We start from the raw sequence: 22,932 nt of genomic DNA on the forward strand, positions 1-22,932 counted from the left end.
GAATCTGCTGCTGCCTTCCCCTCTCTCGCAACCGACACGCACGTGCATAAAATGTCATCGCTGCTCTCTCACACTCCCACACACACACACACACACACACACGCGCCTATATATGTATATAGGCAGGCATGCAGAAAAATGTGGCATACTTTCGGGCCACTAAATACCAGAGAGCCTAGCCCAGCCCGCCAGAGAGTAGCAGCCAGAAATATTAATGAAATTTTATCGAAATTTTATAGTTTGGTCTGGCTGATGTGCACACTTTTCTCTGGAAATAACTTCATTTCTGCGCAGCCACACTGACGGACCAACATTAACGCCCATGTGCGGGGGTTGATTGAGGAGTTCTCTGCGCATGTTGCGAGAATTATTGCAGAAATTTCCAGAAATAAATACTCTTTATTGCCACTCTTTAAACATTCCTTATACATATCAGATTCGTAGCATCTGCTAACTACTACATTTCCTTGTTGCCTTGAGTCATGCTATAATCCGCTTGCCGTCGCAAGCAGCTTCACTTTTGATACTTGACTGGGCAACCTTGCAACATCTGTCCCTGCCCCTGTGCCACTGCCACAGCCTGGCACTGGTACGGCTGCAACATTATGTTTTATAATCATTTTACAACCGGTGTGATATTTAGAATATGACCAAAAGTTGCTTCATCGTTACAGTTTTCGGGGGGGGAAAGTTTACTCTGGCCACAGCCCATCTCAGCTGGGCTGCCCCACCCTTCAGCTATTGTTGTTTTAGTTCATAGGGGGAGGGGAGAGGTGGAGGCCGAGAGAGGCCGAGAATGGTATGGAGGGGGCAGAAAAGTTAGAAGCAGCGCCACATGGCAGATGTGTTTGGTTGTTCTGGCTGTTGGTATTTTGTTGTTTTGTTTTTGCTTTTGCTTTTGTTTTTTTTTTGTTGTTTTGTTCTTTTATAGTGTTGCCCATAAAGTACTTAAAAGTTTCATTTTACGCCTATTTTGCAGGACGAGAGCACCATTATCAGCAAGAGAGAGAGAGAGAGAAGGATGCCACCAAGTGACCAACTGACCTGACCAGAAGCCCAGCACCAGCCCTCCCCCCCGCCGTCAGCATCACTGCATTCTGCTGTTTGCTGTCTGCGTTTTGCGTTTGGCTGGCAAAAATCCAATTTGCCAACATTTTAACAATCATTGCTGCCGGGCTCGGCCGCTCTTCAGGAACTCATATTGTGGCCATCCACTTTTAATTGCTTGCCTAAACAAATAATATTTGAGTAGCATATTTCTTTGGGACTCTTCGGGCTGCCACCAATTAATGGCCCGGCCAAGGCGTAAAGTGGATTTAAGTCAGCCAAAGGTCGAGAAGGATGGGGCCAGAGGGTGGATGGGTGGATGGTGGATGGGGGCAAGGCGCAAAAGCAATTGGGAGGTAATTGCTCGTCAGCTCGTCGAGTGCTTCAACTCGAACCCGTCCTCGAGCTAGAAAGTTGTGCCTATCAATATGCCAGCCAGATGAAAGCCATCATCGCCATCAGAAACATCAGCAGAAGAGAAGCAGCAGCAGCATCATCATCATCATCTTGGCCAGGCGGCGGCTTCAGCTTTTCCTTTCCTTTGGCGTAGTAAAAATTTTAATAACTAAATTCAGCAAAGGACATTCAACGGGCCGGACCGGGCCGGGCGGGGCCCAGCTTGTTTATATTTCCTTTTCTGCAAGTTTTTTAACAATTTATTTTTATTTTAGATAGATTTTTTTCTCCCGTGGGTTTTGCTTTCTGCTCTCTGCTCCACTTAAATGCGAAACGTCTGCCTGCCAGCTAATGGCTTTTCTGGCCACGAAGGATGGTGAGGAGAAGGAAGGGGTGGGGCGTGGTTAGCTGGTTTGGCGGTTCTCGTAAACTACTAAGAGTGGCACCAGTGGGGGGAAAATGTAAAAAAGGAAAACTGATAGCTACAAATTCTTGGGCTCTTTTGGCCAGCAACTGATCAATGCCCACCGTCCCATCGTCCCATCGTCCAAGCACTTAAAAATTGTAAGGCAAATTTATCAAGATTATGAAGAACTCAACAAAATTTAAAGAATAGTCAAAAGAGAGGCAAAAACTGAAAGCCAAAAGAAGGACGCTTATGAAAGTGAGCAGCTCTTGTAGGGGGGCAAATGGAATTTATTTGGCTGCTTGCGAAATTTAAAATTGAAACTTTCTTTTAACAACTTTAAGGAAGAACTTTTGGGTAGAGTAAATACATTAAGAAATATATTTAAATCATTTCTGGAACTAAAAATATTTATTATATGCTAAAAACCAAACCAAAGAGCTCCCATTCCCCAATTCAAAGTGGTTGCAATTATCAGCAATTAACAAGTAATTGATTAAGTTAATTAAAACTTATATTAGATTCCATTAAAATTCAAGCAGAGTAAGAGTATCTTTTCGAAGTACATTTTTTGCCTAGGGGCACTGGCACCTCACCCCACCCCGCCCTTATGCTGCTGCTGGCTTAAAACGTAATTAATATGAATCAAAAGTTTTCATTGGAATTGTTAGTCCTTCGAATTTGGCCAGAGCTTAACAAGCCGCAAATATTTGTGCTCCGCTACCCTTTTAATAACCCAGCATTAGGTTTCCTCAATGGGTTTTCAGGGCGGCTGCTGCAAAAAGGAAAGCGAGTGAAAGGAAAGGAGCAGGCGACGGCCATAAACGGCAAACATTTTGTGGGCGACCTTTGTGTGGCTTGATTGCAACATTTGTTGCAATGTTGGCCCCCGCCACCTCCCCCTCCCTCACCCATCCACACCAGCCCGTCATTCAACGTGACTGTCATCGGAGGCGACGGGGATTCTGTGCCATTTTTATGCGCGCCAATAAAAATGCAAAATGAGTGCCAACTAAAGTAAACATAAATCGCATAAAATACAAATTAAATGCATGCCCAATGGGGTTGCTGATGCTGCTGCTGCTGCTGCTTCCCCGGGTGTCGCCTCATGTCGGCCATTTATATGTTTCCAACGGGGGGGGGCGGACTACAGGCTCTCTGTCTACGTAATTGTGCTGCCATTCCTCCTCTACGAGTATGGTTGCCCGAGTGTTGCCCTTGTGGCCTGGCATTCCATAGATTGCTCAGTTCTGCCCCATGGTAGCTACAGTTCGTTCTTACAGTCTCCCCTGGCAGCTTGGCAGCCTGGCTCCCTGTTGCTGGCCTGGCCTGGCCAGTGCATGTCTATGCATGCAAAATATTTTCTCCTACTCGAGACTGTACCAGCAGGGTGCTGGAGGAGAAGGTGCAACCTAGAGTAAAAAAGGAAGGAGGAGCTTTAGGATCTCGTTTCTAGTTGCTTTCTACCTTCTTGTTTGCACAAGTGTCCGATGCGGTTGAAAGGTGAACATGACGTTGGCACATTGCAGGTGTTCTGCCACAGCCACCCCCCCACTGTGGCCCATTCCTGCACCTCACTTTTGTTAGATGAAAAATAAACAGTATGCGCCATGTCCAGCTCCAACATTTTTTGCACCCTTTTCGCTTGGGCATTTTCTTTTGGTCCGGTCTACAGGGGGATACCCCAGCTCAAGATGATTTACAATGCTTTGTGCTCCTCCACCTCTGTCTGGGTCTCCCTGCCTGTCCCGTGCACTCTTCCCCAGCCTTTGTTCGGTCTCAGCCCTTCCTGGCTCGGCTCGGCTCATTTACCTGCTCCTTGTATTTGTCGCATAATTGTTTCAGTTTTAAAGGCTATGGCATCGCTTGAACATGCATTGAAAGGCATTCACCCAGGGCTCTGTACTCATTTTCCCCCCACTCTTGCTGCTACTCCAATTCCTCTCGGTCCAACCCTGTCCCCCCGCCTGTCTGCAAAACTTGCATAATGAAAAACAACAGCGAAAAAAGTAAAGCGGGAACGAAGAAAATCGAGAAGAAGAAAAATAATAATAAAGCACTTGAATAAAACGTTTTCAGTAAATTTAACATTAGCTCCTTTTGTGCGGCCATAAAAAAATCTGCCAGGCAGAAGGAGCTAGGCCAAAGCGGCACTGAGAAAAACAAATGAGCCACTTTTGCTGTAAGGAATTGAATAGCCAATACATACATATATACATATATTCATAGGCTGTAGCTTGGAGAAACCACAAATTATTTTGTCACTGAAAGTTTCTACAGAACTTAAATTAATAATCGATTTGTGTGGCATTTAATATGCAACTAGAGCATAATTATGTTTATTTTCCCACAGTGCATATCATGAGGCGTGGCAGTTGCTGACTTTTGCGTGCGGGCCTCACCAAAGTCGGCGACGGGCTAAAAAAAACTTTGGCCGCTTTCCGCTCTGCGCCTGCAAGTAGGCAACAATATTCTTTGTTGTTTGTTGCGAGTGCCGCGCCAGCCATGAAGTTATTATTATATGCGCCATTTGCATGTGAGTGTTTGGGTGTGTGTGTGTGTGTGTGCTGGTGTATTTACTAGCTCGGTGTAGGATATTTTTCAGCTTGCGTGGCTGTTGTGTGTTAAAGTTTTTACCCACCCTTCGCCCTCGGCCACCGCTCAGGGGCTGTCATCTTGGCCGCACATTTCTGATTTATGTGGCGGCCAACAAGAATTCAAGTAAGCTGGCTCAAAAGTGGGCAAATTATTTCAATTTCCATTATCGTATTGCCCGGAGGCCGCACCCGCCCCCGCCCCCGTGTTCGGCAGTTGCCGTTTTATTTAACGGAATTTCAGCTAGATTTTTGCGGCTGGCTTGTTTGTGGTTTATTAACCCACTTATTCGTGTTACCTGCTCCGGCTTGCCAAAAGTTATGCAGTATTTTCATTTTACGAGTATTTCTGCTCTGGCGTCTGGGGTAACGGCAAAAATCAATTTCTCCAGCTCAAATGTAATTAAGATTTTGGTCTGAATTGAAGGAATTAAGTGAGCTGCCAGTCGACGGAAGTCGCGACTCGCGACTCGCCCATCAATTTGAATGACTCGCAGCGCTGTCGAATGTCAATACTAATGGAATCGTATTGATTGCGTCCTTGGGCAACGAAATTCTGCTTAAAGTAAGACATCTTTTCACCTCACCAGAATGCTTGAATTAAATGTTAATATTAGTTCGAGCATTGCTGTTCGGTTTTTGGTGAAACTTTTAAGGGAAACAATTTGTAAGAAACGGCAGAGGGTTAGCTGACTTATTTTATATGTATTTTGTGGCACCCTGCTGTTTGTTCTACTCACTTAAAGTTTCGGAAACATTTTGGCAAACAAAAGTTGCTGGCACAAATTGCCCACAAATTGCTCATATTGTAACAACTCACTTAGGGAGCTCTTTCTTCTCGAGCGACTCGAGCGGGCCGGGCCATTTCCCATTTCCGTTTTAGACTTTTATGTTTGCATTTCTCCAACACCAATACACACTCTCACACGAAGAGCACAACTGGAGTTGAGTTTTATGGGAGCGTTGCGCTCTAATTTTTTGAAGCCAATAGTTGTCCAATCAATTTCAAGTAGTCGGCACTAACTTAAATCTACATAAAAATGGCCGAGCACGAACAGCAAGGAACGGAGAGTACGGTGAGAACGGAGAGTATGAGTACGGGGCTAGGGCAGAGCCATACGAACTCACGCACAAGGCCAGCCATAAAATTCATTGTTGACGCATGACGATGGCGACGATGCAGATGGGCAAACGGAGACCATGTCGGCGTCTAGCAGTTTCGCATGTGTATGTATAAATTTGCACTGCCGCCGACAACAACAGCAGCAGCAGCACAGGCAGCAGCAGTAACCAAACAAAACTGCAGCAAAAGGAAATGCAGACGGAAAACCAGAAGAATGACTGCCAAAATAATGGCAACAATGTGAGAGTTATGGAAAAGGAATGTTAACGGTTGAGCAGGAGTCGAAGGTTCGCCTGTGTTGTTACCCAGCTGAAAAAGAGGCAAGTTTTAAGGATTGCTATGCAAATGGAAGAGAGAACTACAGCAGCAGCATTACTTCAACGAACGAATCACAAAAAATCCCTATTAGCCTGTCATTATTATCATATATACATGTAACGCATTAAATTATTTATAATTAGTTTACGCGTACTAAGTATTCGGGGGAGCAGCTCTGACAGGGAACGGCGCTGTTAACAGCCCAGATTAACAGCCTGTTACCGCTCTCCGTTTACAGCCTGTTACCGCTCTCCGTTTACAGCCGCTAGCGCTCCCCGTTAACAGCTCACTGTTAGCGCGCTCTGACAGCGTTCAGAACGATCCATGCGGCCACTCGAACGGCTTCACGATGACCTAAAATCTAAAATCAAAAATCAATTATGAATCAGCCTGATATGCCCTCGTGACACCCATTAAGAATGGCGAGCACTGGAAAAGACTCTCGGCAAACACTGCAGAATGATGGAAAGGAAGGTTCAACCATGTGTGTCGTAGTTATCATCTCCACTTGGACGGAATATTTTATTACACAGAAATGGGAATAGAAAAGCACTCGGTTTTTGGGCCATGAACAGGGCCAACAAGGGGAATGGCCTCACTGATTGGTATTCCTGGCTGCTCTCATTGCTGCCTGCCGGCGACGCGCCGCGGCGGAACGAGAAATCCCGCTGACATGGTCCCTCCGCTCCGCAACCGAGGGGCAGACAAAGGCATAAAATATTGAAAGAGGCAGACCAATTTTTGGGCTGCTTCTGCCATCAGCCAGCCAAGCCAGCCAGCCAGCAGCCAGCCAGCCAGCCTATTTTGCAATTAATGAAAAAATCTAGCGAAATGAATTTTTTAAGTCAATAGCTGGGACAGGACAGGAAGAGAGGAGCAGCAGCAGCAGCAGCAGGAGGAGCAGGAGAAGCACGAGGATACGTATATAAAATGGGTCATGTTTGCCATGGTGTAATGTGTAGAATGATTGCAACTTTAAAAAGCAAACAAACAAAGCCGAACGGAGCAGCCAGCGAAGAGGGATCTGGATGTGGATCTGAAGCTGAAGCTGGACCCGTCCATTGCCTACCCCTGCCCCATTCCCCATTCCCACTCTCCATGGAACCCAACCAACAAGACAAACAACAAACTGCCTCGAAAGGGAGGCAAACAAACAAAAACTGCACGAAACGGAACGAATGTCAGCGCTCGTCTCTCGCTACGACTCTGTGCTGTGCTGTGCCTGCCAGAGTCCTGTCCTCGCCATGTGCCCCAGTCATCATGCATGATGCATGCAACCAGGCAGTGGCAGCAGCAGTACCAGTCCTGCCAGTCAGCCAGAAGTCGTTGAGTGGCAGCAGCCGAGGCAATGACAGCCATCGATGCTGCACTTGGGCCATTGCACCGAGGTACTTACTGGCTGGCTGGCTGGCTGGCTGGCTGGCTGGCGGGCTGGCTGCTGCATCTACTATTGCCGCTGATTGCGAGAGTACTCGTATTTCGTCGCAAGACGTTTAACTGCCGGGGCAGGGCTTCAGAAGCACTTCCAAAACTGGGCTAAGGTGGCATGAAGGCTTAGCTTAGTCCTGGAGTTTAAAGGAGTTTCCACTGAAGTTATCTCCTTCAGTCGCTCGGGATACAATCTCCAAATCTATCTGCTCATCTAAATGCAGGCTGGCTGGCTGGCTGGCCCATGGCTTGGGGCTACCTACCTAGTTCCCCAGTTGCCCACATTGATTACAAAAGTCGAGCCTGGTGTGGAACAAAGAGCATCATCATCATCAGCATGGGCATGCAACTGGGATGCATACGAATACTACGAGTGTTGGTGTTCGTTCACCTGCCTTTCCTTTTCCTGTCTGGCCTGGGCTGGGCTGGGCTGACGAATGGCAATAAAAAGTCGCCCTGAGAGTCTCAGTGTAAGCCGCTTCCATGGCAATGGAGCAGTGGAGCACTGGAGCAGCAGGCGCTTGAATTCGGCTGATTTAGTTAATGCGAAACAAATACTCTTGCCTGTCGGAGAGTTACACACAGCGGAGGCAGCTAAGCCGAGTCATTGACTCGCTGGCAGTTACAAATGAAGATACAGTATCTGCAGCTACTCTTGCTGTATCTCTGGAGGCTGGAGGCTGGAGGCTGTTCCGAGCTGCGAGTAATTAAAAACTCACTTTTAAACGTTTTATAAGTGCCTGGCAAATGAATGGCAAATGATTTGTAAAAACATTAGCCAGCAGTTTTCAATTCCACACAAACAGTTGGGGGGAATGAAAAAAGGAAAACCGAACATCAGGAAAATACGCTGAAAGGCTGCTCCTTTGGCTCCCTCCGCTCGCGGCCTCAAAGGGTTTTTTTTGCCATCTGATTAAAAATTGCGAGCGGCAGCGGCAGCTGCAGCAGTAGCAGTGGCAGCCACAGCATCGGAAGAACGAGAGACCCTTTTAACCCAGATTGAAAAAACTCGAAATTAGTTTTCATTTATGTTCGCTGTGCCACCCATCCGATTCGCCTTCGCCGCCGCCGCCCCCCTCAAGTTTGCTTTTTACTGCGCTGGCAGTTAATTTTTAATGGCTGGCATCTAAACTGTTGCTCAGGCATGTAATTATGCGTGTTATGGCATCCAAAGGCGGCAGCCAGCAGCCAGCAACCAGTCGAGCCCCTCGGAAAAGCCAGCAACATGCCCTCAGAAATGCCAGCAGCCGACATCCCACAACAATGGTCAAGGCTGAGGAGGCGCTCAGCAATGCAGTTTGTTGCCCGGCTAAATGCTAATGCATAAAACTAACATAAACCCCCAGCGAACACTGAGCGCCACATATTGCACATGAATGCATGACACACCATTCCACAGAGTATTTTCGCTTTGATTTCGCCGAAAATTAACTCAAAAGTTGTCCTCAAAATTGTATGAAAATTTCATAAATATTTTATATAGGCCCTAAAAACAAATTATGGCATAATTTGCGATAGCAACATAAAAAAGGAGTCAACAGAAATGCACATGAAAAGTAACCTTTTTGTACATGAATAAAACCCAGAAAGGGTTCAAGGTTCCTTTTAAATAATTTTGATTAAAGTGGAGACAGAGCCAACAAAGATGGAAATCTAAACTAAAGGAAACTCATGCACTCGTAAATGAGCTGCATCTGTGTATGAGCGCTCCTAATTAAACCAGCCACTTGAATTAGCTATCAGCGCTTAAACATGATTACATTAAAACTTTGAAACTTGTTTGTGTTTCCATGGAAATAAGGAGCCAGCCAAGAAGTCTTAAAGTTGCCTCGATTTCGTCTGAATTCAAATCTCTTTGCTATTCTATCGCTCAATCGGTGTGTCGCCTTTGTTGTGTCACCACCCCCAAAGTTGAGGGAAAAGAGCGATTCGCATAACGATAACTGAGAACACTTTCTCCGCTTTCTACATTGCGATAAGCCAAGCCAACAGCAACAGCAACGTGCCCGAGTTCAAGCAAAGAGTTTCCATCGATTTCCGTTTAGCAAACGATGAAACACTAAAACAGAACAGAGCCGAACAGAACAACAGCAGCGAGGAGGGGATGGGGCTTGCCGTTGGATTGTGGGTTTTCATGGCTGGTTGTTTTTTCCCCCTTTCGCACTTTCCCTTTGTCGTGTGGCACGTTTTCCATGTTATCGTTCGGTTTTTGCTCGATTCTTGCTGTTGTGCAAATTATTACATTGACCCACTAAGCGGAAAAACTTTGTTCCCTGCTCGTACGACTGCGAGTGTGCATGTGTACGTGTGTACGTGTGTACGTACGTGTATGGGCCATAAAGAATAACTACAAATCACAAAAACGAATTCTCAGTCAAAAATTAACTGCGGAAGCAGGCAGCAAATGTAATTAACTTATGACTGTATACATTTCGAGAACATTTCCTTATTTTCTTTTATGACTCTGCACTGACGTACATCATGGAGCCGTATGCTCCACTCTCCAAGGACATTTCCTGGTCCAAATACTAGGCTGATGTCTGTCGTTCTGTGACTGTTGCTTGTCTGTCATTCATGCTAAATAATTTATACATTTCATAGGCTTTGATGCAGCAGCAAAATGTACATGTCTGTCATGGAAGAGTTATGCGGGATGAGCAACAGGAAGTTCTTCTGCGTTGTCATGGATACTTTTATGGGACTCGCTTAACTCGATTAATATTCAAATTTCTGCTCAATTTGCCGACAAATTTGGCAAAAGTTCTTCGAGTATATGAAATTATGGGCGTCTTTAAGTAGGACCTTAATATTTCATACCCAAAACTCCCACCCCCCCAGAATCAATTCAATTCGAGTCAAATTTGGAGCCTTAACTTTTGATGGAATTTGTGGAAAGTTTAGTCTCGGTTTTGCCTTTTCCTCTTCCACATTTAATCAGTTTTATTCACTTTTTCCGTTTTCATTTCCCCATGCTCCATGTTTCTGCTGCTGTTTTGTTTTGTTTTTTTTTTTGCCTTTTCTGGGTGAACCGCAAAGCCTAATTCAATAATGGCCGCCAGCGACAAGGCCTAGACACAAAAAAATTGGCAACAATTTAAAGCCCAACCGCAGGCGTTGTCCATATTCTTTTTTGGTACTGCTCTCCGTTTTTTTGTTTGCTTGTCAGCTGTGGGACAGAGAAAAAGCATTTTTGTCTACGGGCAAACATGCAATGAAAATGGCAAACAATTTTTGTTGAGGCGTTGCAATTAATAAAGGCCACAAACACGCCCGGCCCGACACAAAGAGAGAGAGAGAGTCAGAGAGGCAGAAGCACTGGACACATAGAGCATTGACACGGCAACAACTGGGAGAAGGAAGAACTTGCAACTTGTCCGAGACACAAAAGTAGCACAAAAAGCCACAAAAAGCCATGAAAGAAGCAACACTCGAAAAAAATATTGTGGCAAGAAGGCGTTGACCATAGACTTGCTTGCAGCTGAAGGCACATAAATTAGGGGCGTGTCGTGCGGCGCAACAAACAATCACATAGCCATACACACACACACACATATACACAAATGTGGGGGCGACACTTGAGTTGAGGCATTATTTTCTTGCCTCTGCGGCTGCTCCTGCTGCTGCTGTCGCAAGGACGGGCGGTCTAGAGGGGTGTGGCTGGCTGAGTAAATCTTCAATGTTGTTGCACAGGCGATAAGAAAAGATAAATGAGGCTTTAATGCAAAATAAATTAAGCACTTGTCGTGTGTTGCCACGCTGCTGCTGCTGCTGCTCCTGTGCTGCTTCTGTGTGGCATGCCAGGAATGACATTTGATTATCAGGCGGTTTCAGAGCGGCTTCAGCGCGACTTTGGCGCGACTTCAACAGTGCGCGCATTAAATAAATCAACGCCAGCGTTGACATCGACATTTTTTGTGTCACAGTGTGTGCTTTTGTGTTCTGAAGTGTCTGTGTGTGTGTGTGTGTGTGTGTGTATGGCATAATAGTGCCACCAGCTGCGCCTTAATTAAACTGGGCTTATGGGAGAAGCTTTCCTGTCGAGTTCAAGGTGCGTTTTGGCGCCAAAACGTCGACTATAAATTTTACAGAAATCTACGCTGTTCAAATGCACTTGTTAGCGAAAGGTGGAAAGGGAAAATGGACATTGCTTGCTTCCCATAAAGCCCAAAAGTGAAGGAGAATTTTCTTTATGCAATCGAATGCTTTAGTACAGAACAAATAAATAAATTTATTTATATTCCAAAAAAATTTAATGAATTTTTATTCATTCCACTTAAATAAATTGAAATTAATAACGCAATTGTATAAATCTTGCCCTAATAAATGTTCCCGTGGCGACTGTTTTCGGTTAGACATATATTTACAGACATATTTCCCTTCCAGTTACATATATCACTGCCGCGCCGTCTGTCTGCTGTTTGTCTTTGCCTTGCGGCCTGTTTACCTTACCTGTCGCTCCTCAATGTTTAAATGCAACATTTACTTTTCATTATAATAAATGAATTGCCCACATATGCCATGGGCTTTGTTTCAAGTGTGTTCCCGCTACTATTTGGATTGAGTTTTTTTTCGAATACATATCAAATGATGGGTGTGACTGTTTGATTGGTTTATGCTGCTGGGGGCAGGCTAGACGCTTGTCGCACCTTCGTCCACAAATCGTTGCGGTGCGCTAAGCTCGCGTGTTGTCAAGTGATTAGCAACAGTCTGGGGCTCAACAGGAACATCCACAAAAATTGCTGTAGCTCGTAAGCCTCGAGTGCCAGCAGATCCCTATCTAATTCGAGACACATGGACGTCTGCTCAGCCATAAAGCTGTTGGATACAATTGGAGGATGTCTGGGCAAATGTTATTGCTCAGTGCTGGTCTTTTTTTTCCCCTGCTCGTTCATCAAATTTCATTTGACACACCATAACATAACTGATATATAAATACTAAATCTTGCATATATGCAAATACTAAAGCTTTCGCTTAGCATGCAGTTTGATGTTTTTTTCTCCCTTTTTTTATAATTACACGGCAACTGGTTTTTGTCATATGCTATAAATTAATTAAATTGTTCATTTCCGCTGTTTAATTAAATGGCAGACAGCAACTAAAAAAAGGAAGACCAGCCACAAAAACCTTTGCGCGCTTTAATTTGAGATTCAATATTCAATTGAAATGACAAGCAGTAGGAACAAATTACAAACAATCTGTACATATAGTACTTTTTGGATAGAAATATGTGCACACATATATGGAATGCTGAATTCTTTTTATTTCCCTAGTGCTTTTCAGAAGGAAAATCATAAAAGAAAAAAATTAAGAATAGAAAAATAGCAGGATAATATCGAAGTAATTTTTGAAGCTCCATATATTCGCCATATGATCTTGTATGTATAAGTTTTTTATTGAAACTAAATAATAAACAATCTATAATCACTTGAGGTATATGAACCGCACACCACACTGATCTGTCCCCCCATCTGTCACGTCACACCTGGCTGGCTTCCGATAAATAATACTTTCCATAATGCTCCCCCTGATGACTAATATTCCCAAGGACTTTTTTTCAGCTGGGCTTGGGAATGAGTGGTTTCCCATTCATTTGCATGCAAATTGATTAATTTCCCTAGCCTAGTTGCGGCTGCCAAAGCTGAAAGCTGAAAGTTGGAAAAGCCCCGAGCTATGCGAATGTGTAGTTAGTCAATTAAGTTTGCCACAATTGTTTGATATTAAACTGACATTATTTCGAATTCATGGGAGTGAAGTGAATTAATTGCATGTCAAACAGCAATTGATGGGAATTCATTTCAATTGGGATTCCCCATCGATGGAATCCGGCCCTGCCCTGACAAGCACCCAGCCACCCCACGTTGGACTGTGGATAACAAGGGAACACACTTACACCCTGCCACATAGACATCGGTTCACTCCTGTCCAATTCTCTCCTATCCTATCCTATCCCGTCCTGCCCTGTCCTGCCCTGTCCTGCCCTGTCTTGTCCTGTCCTATCCTGCTTCTCATGCAACTCCTCATGTGTCGACTGTCTGTCTGTCTGCCTGGGTGGCTTGTTGCTTACGACCTCAATTACATGCGCAAATAAACTGCAACAAACATTTGCCGAGAACTCGTCACTCCGGTGTCCGTAACCCACCTGAGCGGCACCACCCCCACCACCCATCCCCCTCCGCAACTTCTCAGAGGCTCTTTCTTTCCGAGGGCCGTGTTTGTGTGCCTGGCTTTGGTATTAGTATTTCTATGCAAATGTCCTTGTCACATTTGGGGAATTTATTTGAAAATTTACCCACACACATGTGCCCAGAACCAGAGCCAGAGCCAGAGCCGGAGCCTGCCGTACTCAAGTGCTTATGTATGTTCCTGTGAGTGTGTGTGGGTGTGTGTGGGCCACCCATGTAACATTAAGGATAATAAGCAACCGAAAATGGAGTTTTGATGCGTTCCCAAAAGCAATTTCTCTTTCATACTTCCCAGAATTTGGATGGCTTTGGCTTAAGTGCCTGCTAAGCTACACCTACAGCCAGGCAACTGATTTCCATGCTCAAATTGCTGCCACAGAAATGGTAAGCGGGAACAACAAATTGAATTCCGTGATTTGCGTGCAATTTTTGGATGAAAGGCCAACACCGTTGCCTCGTCAAAGCAGCGCTTGTAAAGAAAAATTTCCAACACACCTGAATGCCGGATTCCATTTATGATACACACACACAGACTCGCACGAGTGTGCAATTTGACCTTCTTGGACGTGCATAATTTCGGGGATCTGCTACTGCGGCGCCTAATTGCAGGCATGCAACATGCCACACAACTGGGCATCGATTGCATGCCCCGTAAATCTTCATAAGTCTCCGGGCATAACATTCGCCGCTGCCTCTGCCTCTGCATCTGCGTCTGCCTCTGCTCCGTTCGCATGGCTTCGCTTGGGTTTGGGGTCAGCCATGGGTCTGAGCGGGTACTAGGCATTAATTTCATATTATCAGCTGCCCAGGGGCTATAAAACGCGAGACCCGAACGGAACTTATGGCCTGTTCTGGCGGAACGTACAAAAAATAAATAAAGTAGAGAAAAAACGCAAAACGGAGAAAGTCTAGCATACTTTTGGGGGCCTCAATTTAATGGCCAACAGAGCGCCGGACCCAGACCGGACTCGAATTGGAGCTCAGGCCGAGTACGGGGCCACTACCACTGCCTCTGACTCTGCCCGACTATGTCGACTAGGTCGGTCGGGTTTAGTCTGGGAAAACTTTTACTAGCGCGCATTTTCAATGAGCTCACGTGCAGCACAGCACTCTCTCGCTCTTGTGCGGACACAATTTCACACCGAAATGATTTTCAAAGGGGTCGACACCTGACCCACTCCACCACTCCTCCACTCCACCTGATCATCCTCAACCGCTCTCACCTGCTTTTTCTTTGCGAAATTTGAACGCTGAAAGATGCAAATTTACTATGCTCCAAAGCGGTCCGACAGTTGAAATAAATATTAAAGTGAAATAAGGTGCTTTCAGTAGTCTGCTCCTGTTCTGGCCTGTTCTGTCCTGCCCAGGCCTGTCCCCATTCCTAGCTGAATATTACCGTTTGCATAAGGTTTATGGGTCTATAGCTATAGCTTTGGCTATGGCCATGGCTTGGTTCGTTTCGTGGCCATAAAACTTGTTCATTCATAAATCATGCACAAAATTATTATCATTATGAAAGTTGCCTTTCAGTATCATCCGAAAGAATGAGGGCACACAAAAAAAAAACAACGCAGAAGTTTGACTTGGCAGCCAAAGGGTTAAGCGCGTCAGGCAAAGATTTTCATTCTTTGCTCTCTCCCTAACGTGTCGCTAGCAATTTTCCTCATTTCCATCCCTTCTTTTTTCTTGTGGTCCTGCCCCAACATTGACTTTCGTTTTTTCAATTTTTCAACATCAAACCCGGACGGGTGGGGACTATGTATGACAAAAGAAAAATGAATGTTGCATAGATTGGTTGCATAGATTTTTTCCACTCCACTCTACGCCCTCTCTCTCTCACACACTCTCTCTCTTTCTACATCCGTTTTTTGGTTTTTTTATCATGACGGTTGGAAGCTCGCTGGTAACTTTGATAATTTTACACTTAATTTCATTTAGGTTGTCCGTTTGCCTGCTGTATGTAACCTGCTCCTTTATCATCGCCTCGGCTCCTTCAAATGTTTGCCCTGAATAAATGTTCGGGGTTTCGAGGGTTAAAGTTTAGCTAAACGATGCAGTTCAATCTCTTGGCAAGTTTCCCTCAGATTTTACCATTTCTCTCTCTCTCTCTGTCTCTGCCTGCCTTCTTGAGAGTTCCCTCTAAGGTTCAGTATGTAACAAGTTTATTTCGTTATTGATATGCAGCCGGAAGTTTTTGTTTTCTTCTGGAGCACCAGAAAGGCAGGCGAATCCAAGGATGTTGGTATCCCATTGAAAGAGGGGTTTGCCTTTGGCATACGCCGGCTAGAGAGATACCCTTTGTTGGGTGGCATAGTCCATTGGGAAGGAAGATTATTTGCGGAGCAACAAAAATGTTCAATATAAATATAAACTATTTTGGTGTAGTGGCAATTTCTGTGAATTAATTTTTAAGCTTGGCAAAAACTGTTTAAGGAGTAGTCCTTATGATGAATAAATATTTGGCAAGTGTGAGTAATATTTCTTTAATTGTTAGGTAAATTAATTTCCATATAACTTTTTCGATGCAATATCCGGATACCCACAAATCAATTTAGGCAACTTTGAACCGCGATCGTAACTCAGGAAAGTAGGAAACCAACTCCACTTAATCCCCCTGACACATATCAACTGCAATGGCAATACCGACAGCATCCAAAGTTTTTGCATTTGTCGAACGCATAAATCTTGCACTATTCGCGAATTACTTATAGCGAAGGAGGAACAACAAAAATAACAGTGCAAAACAGAAACTTTTCAGCGGGCGTTTCAACAAGAAACTAAGTTACGCCTATGCCAGAAGCTGAGAATGTTGCCAATACTCTACACAGCCCAAGCAGCAACCCAACCCAACCGCTGCCTGCAAAGCAAAGCAATGCAAAGCCAAGCTCCGCTCCGCTCCATTCCTTCCTGGCTATGCAAAATAGCAACAAGCGCATTGTGAGCACGGAAATTGAATCGAAAAGCTGGTTTCTGCTTGCCGGCTGCCTTAGCTCGGTTTTTGCTTTGGTTTTCCAGAGTTGGGCCAACAAAAATACTCTTGCAATAAAGTTAAGAAAAACATCAACTAGGCGAATGTACGGGGGGTAGTAGGACGGCGTGGGCGAGGCAAAGTGTCGGTCAGGGGCAGGAGGCAGTTGCAGGAGGCAGGGAGAAAACTTTGCACAGTAGATCTAGGGAATGAAAGTGGCAACCGATTGATTTTTAGTGCCACTTCGCCGGGCGGAACCAATTGAGAATCACCCTCCTCAGTGAGCAATTTTTCCAATTTACCCGACCTCTGTTTTAGGCCAATGGCCGCCAATATACTCGTACTCGTACCATAACTTGTAATAATCAACTGAAAATTAAACACATTTTCGGGCTTTGCCCATGCTACTTTATTAGAATATTCAAAGTCTAGGCAAACACCAGGAAAAGAAAGCAATTTCTAGCATTTTTGAACTACAATATTGGAATCGCTGCTGCTGCTGCTGTTGCTGCTGTCGATTGTGTTGGCGGCTCCTGTTGTTATTTCGCAACTAACATTTTCCATTTGGGCCTCAATGGCATTGCTGCAACTCCAGTGCTCCCCAAACCTAAAACTCAATTTCATTCAACATGCTTCTGGTAAAAATTTCGCTGCTGGCAGCTCAATCTTTTGCCACAGCCACATAACAAACGAATTTGTTTATTTTCAATTTTTTTTACTGTTTTGTTTTTTACTTTCGCTTCGGTTTTTGCTCGTTTTTTTACGTTTGTTGAAGCTGCTCATGGATGTGGCCTGTCCATACCAAAAATGTTCTGTTGGGAGTTAAGTTAAAGCTGGGATATATGGAGAGCTGAAGCTCACCTATTCATAAATACAGACATGTAAGAATACGAAAATAAGTTCCACAAAGATTAAAAATATCCGATATCAATGCGGGGCGCCACAATTGCTCGACAGTTATTCGATAATAAATATTTTCATTTAGACCAAGAAAACTGTTGAGTTTGTTATTTGAAATGCGAAGGCGGACGGCTCATTTGAAAGTCAAATTTAATTGCGAGCAAATGCTGGATTTCCCACTCAAAAGTTGATCAATTTGTAATTAGCTGTCCACGTGGCTGGAAGACGGATGGCTGGCTTCCATTTGTGTTGTTTCGATGGATGTTGACCCGTAAATGGAATGGAAATTGTAAGTAGTTTTAGGTTTCGTTTCATAACTCACGCACATGGGCGAATACGATAGGCAAATGGTTTGAAGACCTGCGGGACACTGGGCAGACAAGTAAATAAAAAGGGTACGAGCATGCATCGGGAAGGGATTGGCCAAGGGCCCAAGTTCTACGCTGGCCATTTCAATATTCTCTATGCAAAGCACACAGAAATAGTAGTGACTTGGGTTGCAGGACATAGCACACAGCACACAGGACACAGGACACTGGCATCCTGCCTGACCCGAGTGACATTGAATTTAAGGCATGCCGACAGCTTTGACATGTGTCTATTTATTCATTTTCCATCTCGAGGAGGGCTGCCCATCTCCAGAGAAATGAGATGTGTGTCTCGGCTGCTGTCAATTAGAAGTGGAGAAGTGCAGAAGGCCCTGTCTGTATCCTGTATTCTACATATCTGCCAAAAATCATTACCTCCACTAATTGCAATTGGCAAGCGGCAGGCAGCTAGTGGGTGGTGGGTGGTGGGATGTGGGAGGGCTGTACTGGAGCCACCAAAAACGGTTCCTGAGCCCTGAAAAAGTTGAGCGCAAATGAGGCAAAAACCGTGGCATACTTTTCGGCGCACATTCGTGGGCGCTCTCTCATCTGTGTGTGTGTGGTGTATGTGTGTGCGTGTGTGCTTGTCTTGGTTTGTTTGCAGGCGCTTAAAGGCAAGGCAAACCATGTCAATGACATCTGACACGTGACCCTTTACCCCACTTCTCCACACACACATCCTCTTACACACAGACACACAAAGATGCAGAAGGGACTCTTCCGTACACATGCACACACATCACATGTACTGGCGTGGCAGGAGGCTGCCATAAAGCAATAACCATAAACATTTAGTCAGGGCATCCAAAACTTGTCGGCTCCCCTTCATTGTTGTATCGCTCAAGTGGCGAAGGGTATACCAGACCAGGCCCAACACATGTCTGTTGATTTATGGGCCACAGGAATGGTTCCTGACAAATCGTTCTAAGCAATCAAATAATATTAGTTACATTATTACACTCCATGTATGTACCTTTAGCTTAGGCTTTATATTTTATTTTATTTTCAATATTTTATTTGTAAAATAAATTTGACATAAAATATAATACTTTGGCAGAGTTCCAAGGGATACCAAGGGGTATCACACTGTCGAGAACACACTGCAATATGCAACTTCCTTATTGTTGTTGTTAGCTTTTTTTTGGGGTCGTTCCAACGTGATTAGATGCGATTGTGCGCGCAATTGAGCGAAATTGATGGCAATGCCATTAAAAGGTATGGCTGGTCATGCCTTCCCCTTGCTGCTGGCACAACCAGCCCTACTGCTGCGTTCTCTGCTTTCCTACCCTCCCCACCACACACACTAAACGCTGCATTGGATTTCCCTTTGGGATGTCAGCGTCGCAGCCATCGCTGCCATCGCCATCGTCGTCGTCGTTCATAATTAATTTTCTACTGAATTTACTTTCATGGCATTTTGGTTAGCTGAGAGTGGTCCTCCTATTCCACCTTCCCCCTTCTTCATGCTGCTGCTGCTTCTGCTGCTGCTGCTGTGGGCACATAAAAGTTGTTTCAGCTGCGGCATTTATTTTAATTTGAAAACTATTTCCCTGCCGCGTCCCTTCATTCCTTACTTCTAACCAATCCTGCCCTTCCCGCTGCCTCTGCCTCTGCTTCCGCTTCCGCTCACGCTTATGCTCATTATTTTCGCATGACTTTCGTTGGATTTTTATTACACAAGTCGCTGGATATTGCGTATACGCAGCGCTGTCCGCCGTTTTCATTATAATTTGTATATGGCGTGCGCTCGGTTACTGGCCCGATTTTGTTGATAGGAATGGCGGGTTGGGGTGGGGGGAATAGGGCACAAAATCTGTTATAAATATTGGCAGAGGCCGCTGTGCCTTTGCCGCTGGGGCTAATGGCAACATAATTATATGGCGTGCCAGGTTTCTGGCCCAGCGAGGGAGCGGGCCAACTTTTTGATATCCTGTGCAAATGATCGCGGCGTACCGAGTATGCCGGGCACATATCAAAATACTTAGCGTAGTTAAGCGCGCAAATTATTTGCACGAAAATATTTCTATGACCCCTAGGGCTGGGGCCACTTCCGGTCGCGACCTACGACCCGCCACTTGGCGTGTGTGGCGCACATTTCGCTCTTCGGAGAGTCGTTGCCCCAAGAGGCCAGAGGCTCGCTGAAGTTCCTTCTGCGTTGCAGATAACCCGGCAATTACCTTTGATTGGTCACTTAAGCAATGTGCTCATTCTGCTGCTTGTTTTATTGTTCAACGATTTGGGGCTTGGCTGCAGACTCAAGGTCAGTGGAAAATTTTCAACATTTGCAATTTAAATTGGGAACAAAGTGGCCAAAAAATATGATAATCAATTCAATTTTTCTTTTCATTGGATTCGCCGTCAAACTTCTTGAAGACAGAAGCTTTGGCCTCGAACTTGTCGCGACTCATCGTCACAGAGGAAATGGACGATGGCCTGGCCACCGGCTGGGTGCACATCAAGGACAGCGGCTTGAGACGCTCCCCCTCGAGCGATATTTTGGCCTCGAAGTAACGTCTGGCCCCATTGACGCCCACCTTGGATACGTCCACAGTACCCATTTGGCTGAAGCGATCGGTTTCGGCGTCTCTGGTGGGATACTTGTCCAGCTGCAGCCGTTTGAGGAGCGAAGCGTACATCAGGAGCAAATGGCTGAAGTGCACGACATTGCTGTGTGGCCCGGCCACTTGTGCCATGATCCTCTTGGCCTCCCAGTGGGTCTGCGGCACTGAGAGCTTCTCGAGAGCTCGCTTTAGGTCCGTGAGGGAAATGTAGCCGTCGGCATCCTGGTCGACCTCGTTGAATACCTTGAAGGCCCCATCGATCTCGGGCCGCTTGAACCAGGGCACAAACTTGTGGTACACCTCTTCGATATCAATGTCCCCCTTGAGGCTGATGTCCATGCAGCTGTTTTCGGTGAAGTTTGGCTTGGGCTCCATGACGACAAGCACCGAAGGTTGCTTCCGCTGCAGCGGCTCCAACGAGGCGAGCGCACCGGCACCCTGTGACGTGTCCTTGCCGCCCACTTCCCTGCAGTCGCGCTGCAGCATTAACTGGTGGCTGGAATTCATCTGTGGCATGTCATTGCAGCCACTATCCAGACTCATGGTGGACGTGTGAGGATCCCGCTGGAGGATCATCTGTCGAATGGCCTGGTACGAGACGCACGAGGAGAAGGATGAGCACGACATGTTCGGATAGGGCACATCCTCCTCCGACTCCCTTGGTTCCTCGCTGGGCCACTCAATGAGCGACATCCCAGATGCCCCAATCTCTGGATCCCCGAAGGATGCCTCCGTCAATTCCTCAGGCTCCTCCTTTGGCTCATCTGCCGGTGCAGAGTCCTGTGGCATGACCGTTTCTGCCTTGGAAGACTCCGGTGTCTCTGGAGCATCCTTGGGCCCATTTTTGATGGTAGTCTGGCTCACACTCATCGACACGCTACCCTCAAACTTTGGCTCCATGTCGGAACAATCGCTGTCGCTCAGCCCTGTGTCCGACATTGTCTGTGGTCTGTATTTGAGTTTATTGTGTTCTGCGAATAAAAACCAAAATAAATAAGCAGCTTTACTAATTTTAGGATTATTTGTTAACCTACAATTGTCTTACGATGTGAGTCTTATACGAAGTGTGTCTAAAATCTCTGTGATACGATGATGGAATATACTGTGAACGAACGAACTGTCAAGAACGAACAAAGCTCAAAAATATTATCCAAGAAAGCACTCATCTATCATCGATCCCCTTGTCAAAGCACTTTGGCTGGATAGTCTCCCGCCCCCTCGCCACTTGAGATTAATGACTGAGGACGAGAATTTCGGCACGTTAACATGCCATGGCCATAAACAGTTAATTAAGCTTTTATTGGTTACTCTTTTTTCTTCACGTTTTAACTTTCGGACAACTCGACTGACATTTCACGTTTTATTTGTCAAGCAAGCGGCCAAAAAGTGACGACCATAAACGGCCAACGCAGCCCCCAAAAAAAAAACCGAAGGAGGCTCCGGTCCCACCGCTTTGGTTTGCGGCTTCAGTTCGGTAGCCCGCTCTGACTCCGGCGTCACCGCTGCGGTACCGGTCTACGGCTTATTTATTCACTCATTTCGTGTGCAAAAATATTTGGTGATAACGAGCTGGCAGCCCACGGCGACTTGTCATGTTTAAACCACATTTATTTGCTGCTTGCTGCCTTCACAGCGGCGACAATAAAAAAAAAATGTATATATGTACATTCATATATACATTCTCCATATACATATATATATATATATTTTTTTGTACGTTAGCCATACAAGAAATACAAGGAATACGAACAACGTAAAGGGGACGTAAAGGAACGAGAAATGTCAGCAAAAAGTTGCCGGCTTCGGCATTTAATTTACATAGCAAAGTTTTTCCTTATTTCGAGAATGCTGATTATAAAATTGCCGAGGAAATGGGAACTGCGAGTTGGGAACTGGGTTAGCCCCGGAGTAGCTGGCGGGAGGCTCGCAAAAACATCAACAACCAGATAAAAAGCGCCAAAAAAACAAAAACAAAAAAAAACGCAAACGAATTTGTCCCCAAAAAAAGGGACTCGCAAGGTAAGTGAGTGCAGAAAGTTCTGCAGCTCTTTAATCAGGCACCAATACAAATATATACTGCGATATGGGCAAATCATATGCAATGGTGGGTTCTGTGCCAGAATTTCGCTGCGATTCAGCCCATTCAGGTAAGGGGGCAAGTTTATTCTATCGAGACCTTTATTGCGCTGAAAGCAGGAGTCCACTGTAAGCTAAAATATCTGCTCAACCGATATCACATGGGTATATGTATATGAATGCAAGAAAATACTCACACGATGGGGAAAGCGTCTGAAGAATATGCAAATTCTTGAGCCGAAAAGGTAATAAAAAACGAAATATTCACGTTGAATTTTTAAGATGTTTCGATAATTTTGATTCAGTAATAATTTTTTGATGTTTGGAACGAGGCCAATGGTTTTCATATGAGTAAAATCCGAATAACTAAGATTGCATTGTCAAAAAATAAAGCAAACTATGTTCCATCAATAATAATACAAAATAAATCCAGGCGGAAAGCAGACCTCTGTGCGATTCCCCATTCGGGAACAGACTTTTGTGAGTGTGCCTACTTCTGGGCAGGGCGAAACTTTCGCTTGGCCCAAAAGTGTCAAAACAACTGACTTGGAGGTGGAGGCGGAG

The 22,932-nt window shown here is 45.2% G+C and overlaps 1 protein-coding gene across 2 annotated transcripts; it reads right to left on the reverse strand.

Moving 5' to 3' along the window:
- Positions 1 to 19,935: 19,935 nt before the first annotated feature.
- On the reverse strand, positions 19,936 to 22,722 carry LOC111065766. Of its 2 annotated transcripts, none has more exons than XM_022354160.2 (2): positions 22,566 to 22,722; positions 19,936 to 21,263 (listed from the first exon to the last, which is right to left on the reverse strand). In XM_022354160.2, exon 2 carries the CDS (start codon positions 21,229 to 21,231, stop codon positions 20,062 to 20,064), a length of 1,170 nt encoding a protein of 389 aa, XP_022209852.2. In that variant the 5' UTR covers positions 21,232 to 21,263; positions 22,566 to 22,722; the 3' UTR covers positions 19,936 to 20,061. The 2 variants fall into 2 exon arrangements, with proteins under 2 accessions (XP_022209852.2, XP_022209859.2); XM_022354167.2 differs by lacking the exon at positions 22,566 to 22,722 and adding an exon at positions 21,327 to 21,415.
- Positions 22,723 to 22,932: the final 210 nt, after the last annotated feature.

The sequence above is a fragment of the Drosophila obscura genome, unplaced genomic scaffold, assembly GCF_018151105.1.
Source record: "Drosophila obscura isolate BZ-5 IFL unplaced genomic scaffold, ASM1815110v1 contig_4, whole genome shotgun sequence".
Classification (NCBI taxonomy): domain Eukaryota; kingdom Metazoa; phylum Arthropoda; class Insecta; order Diptera; family Drosophilidae; genus Drosophila; species Drosophila obscura.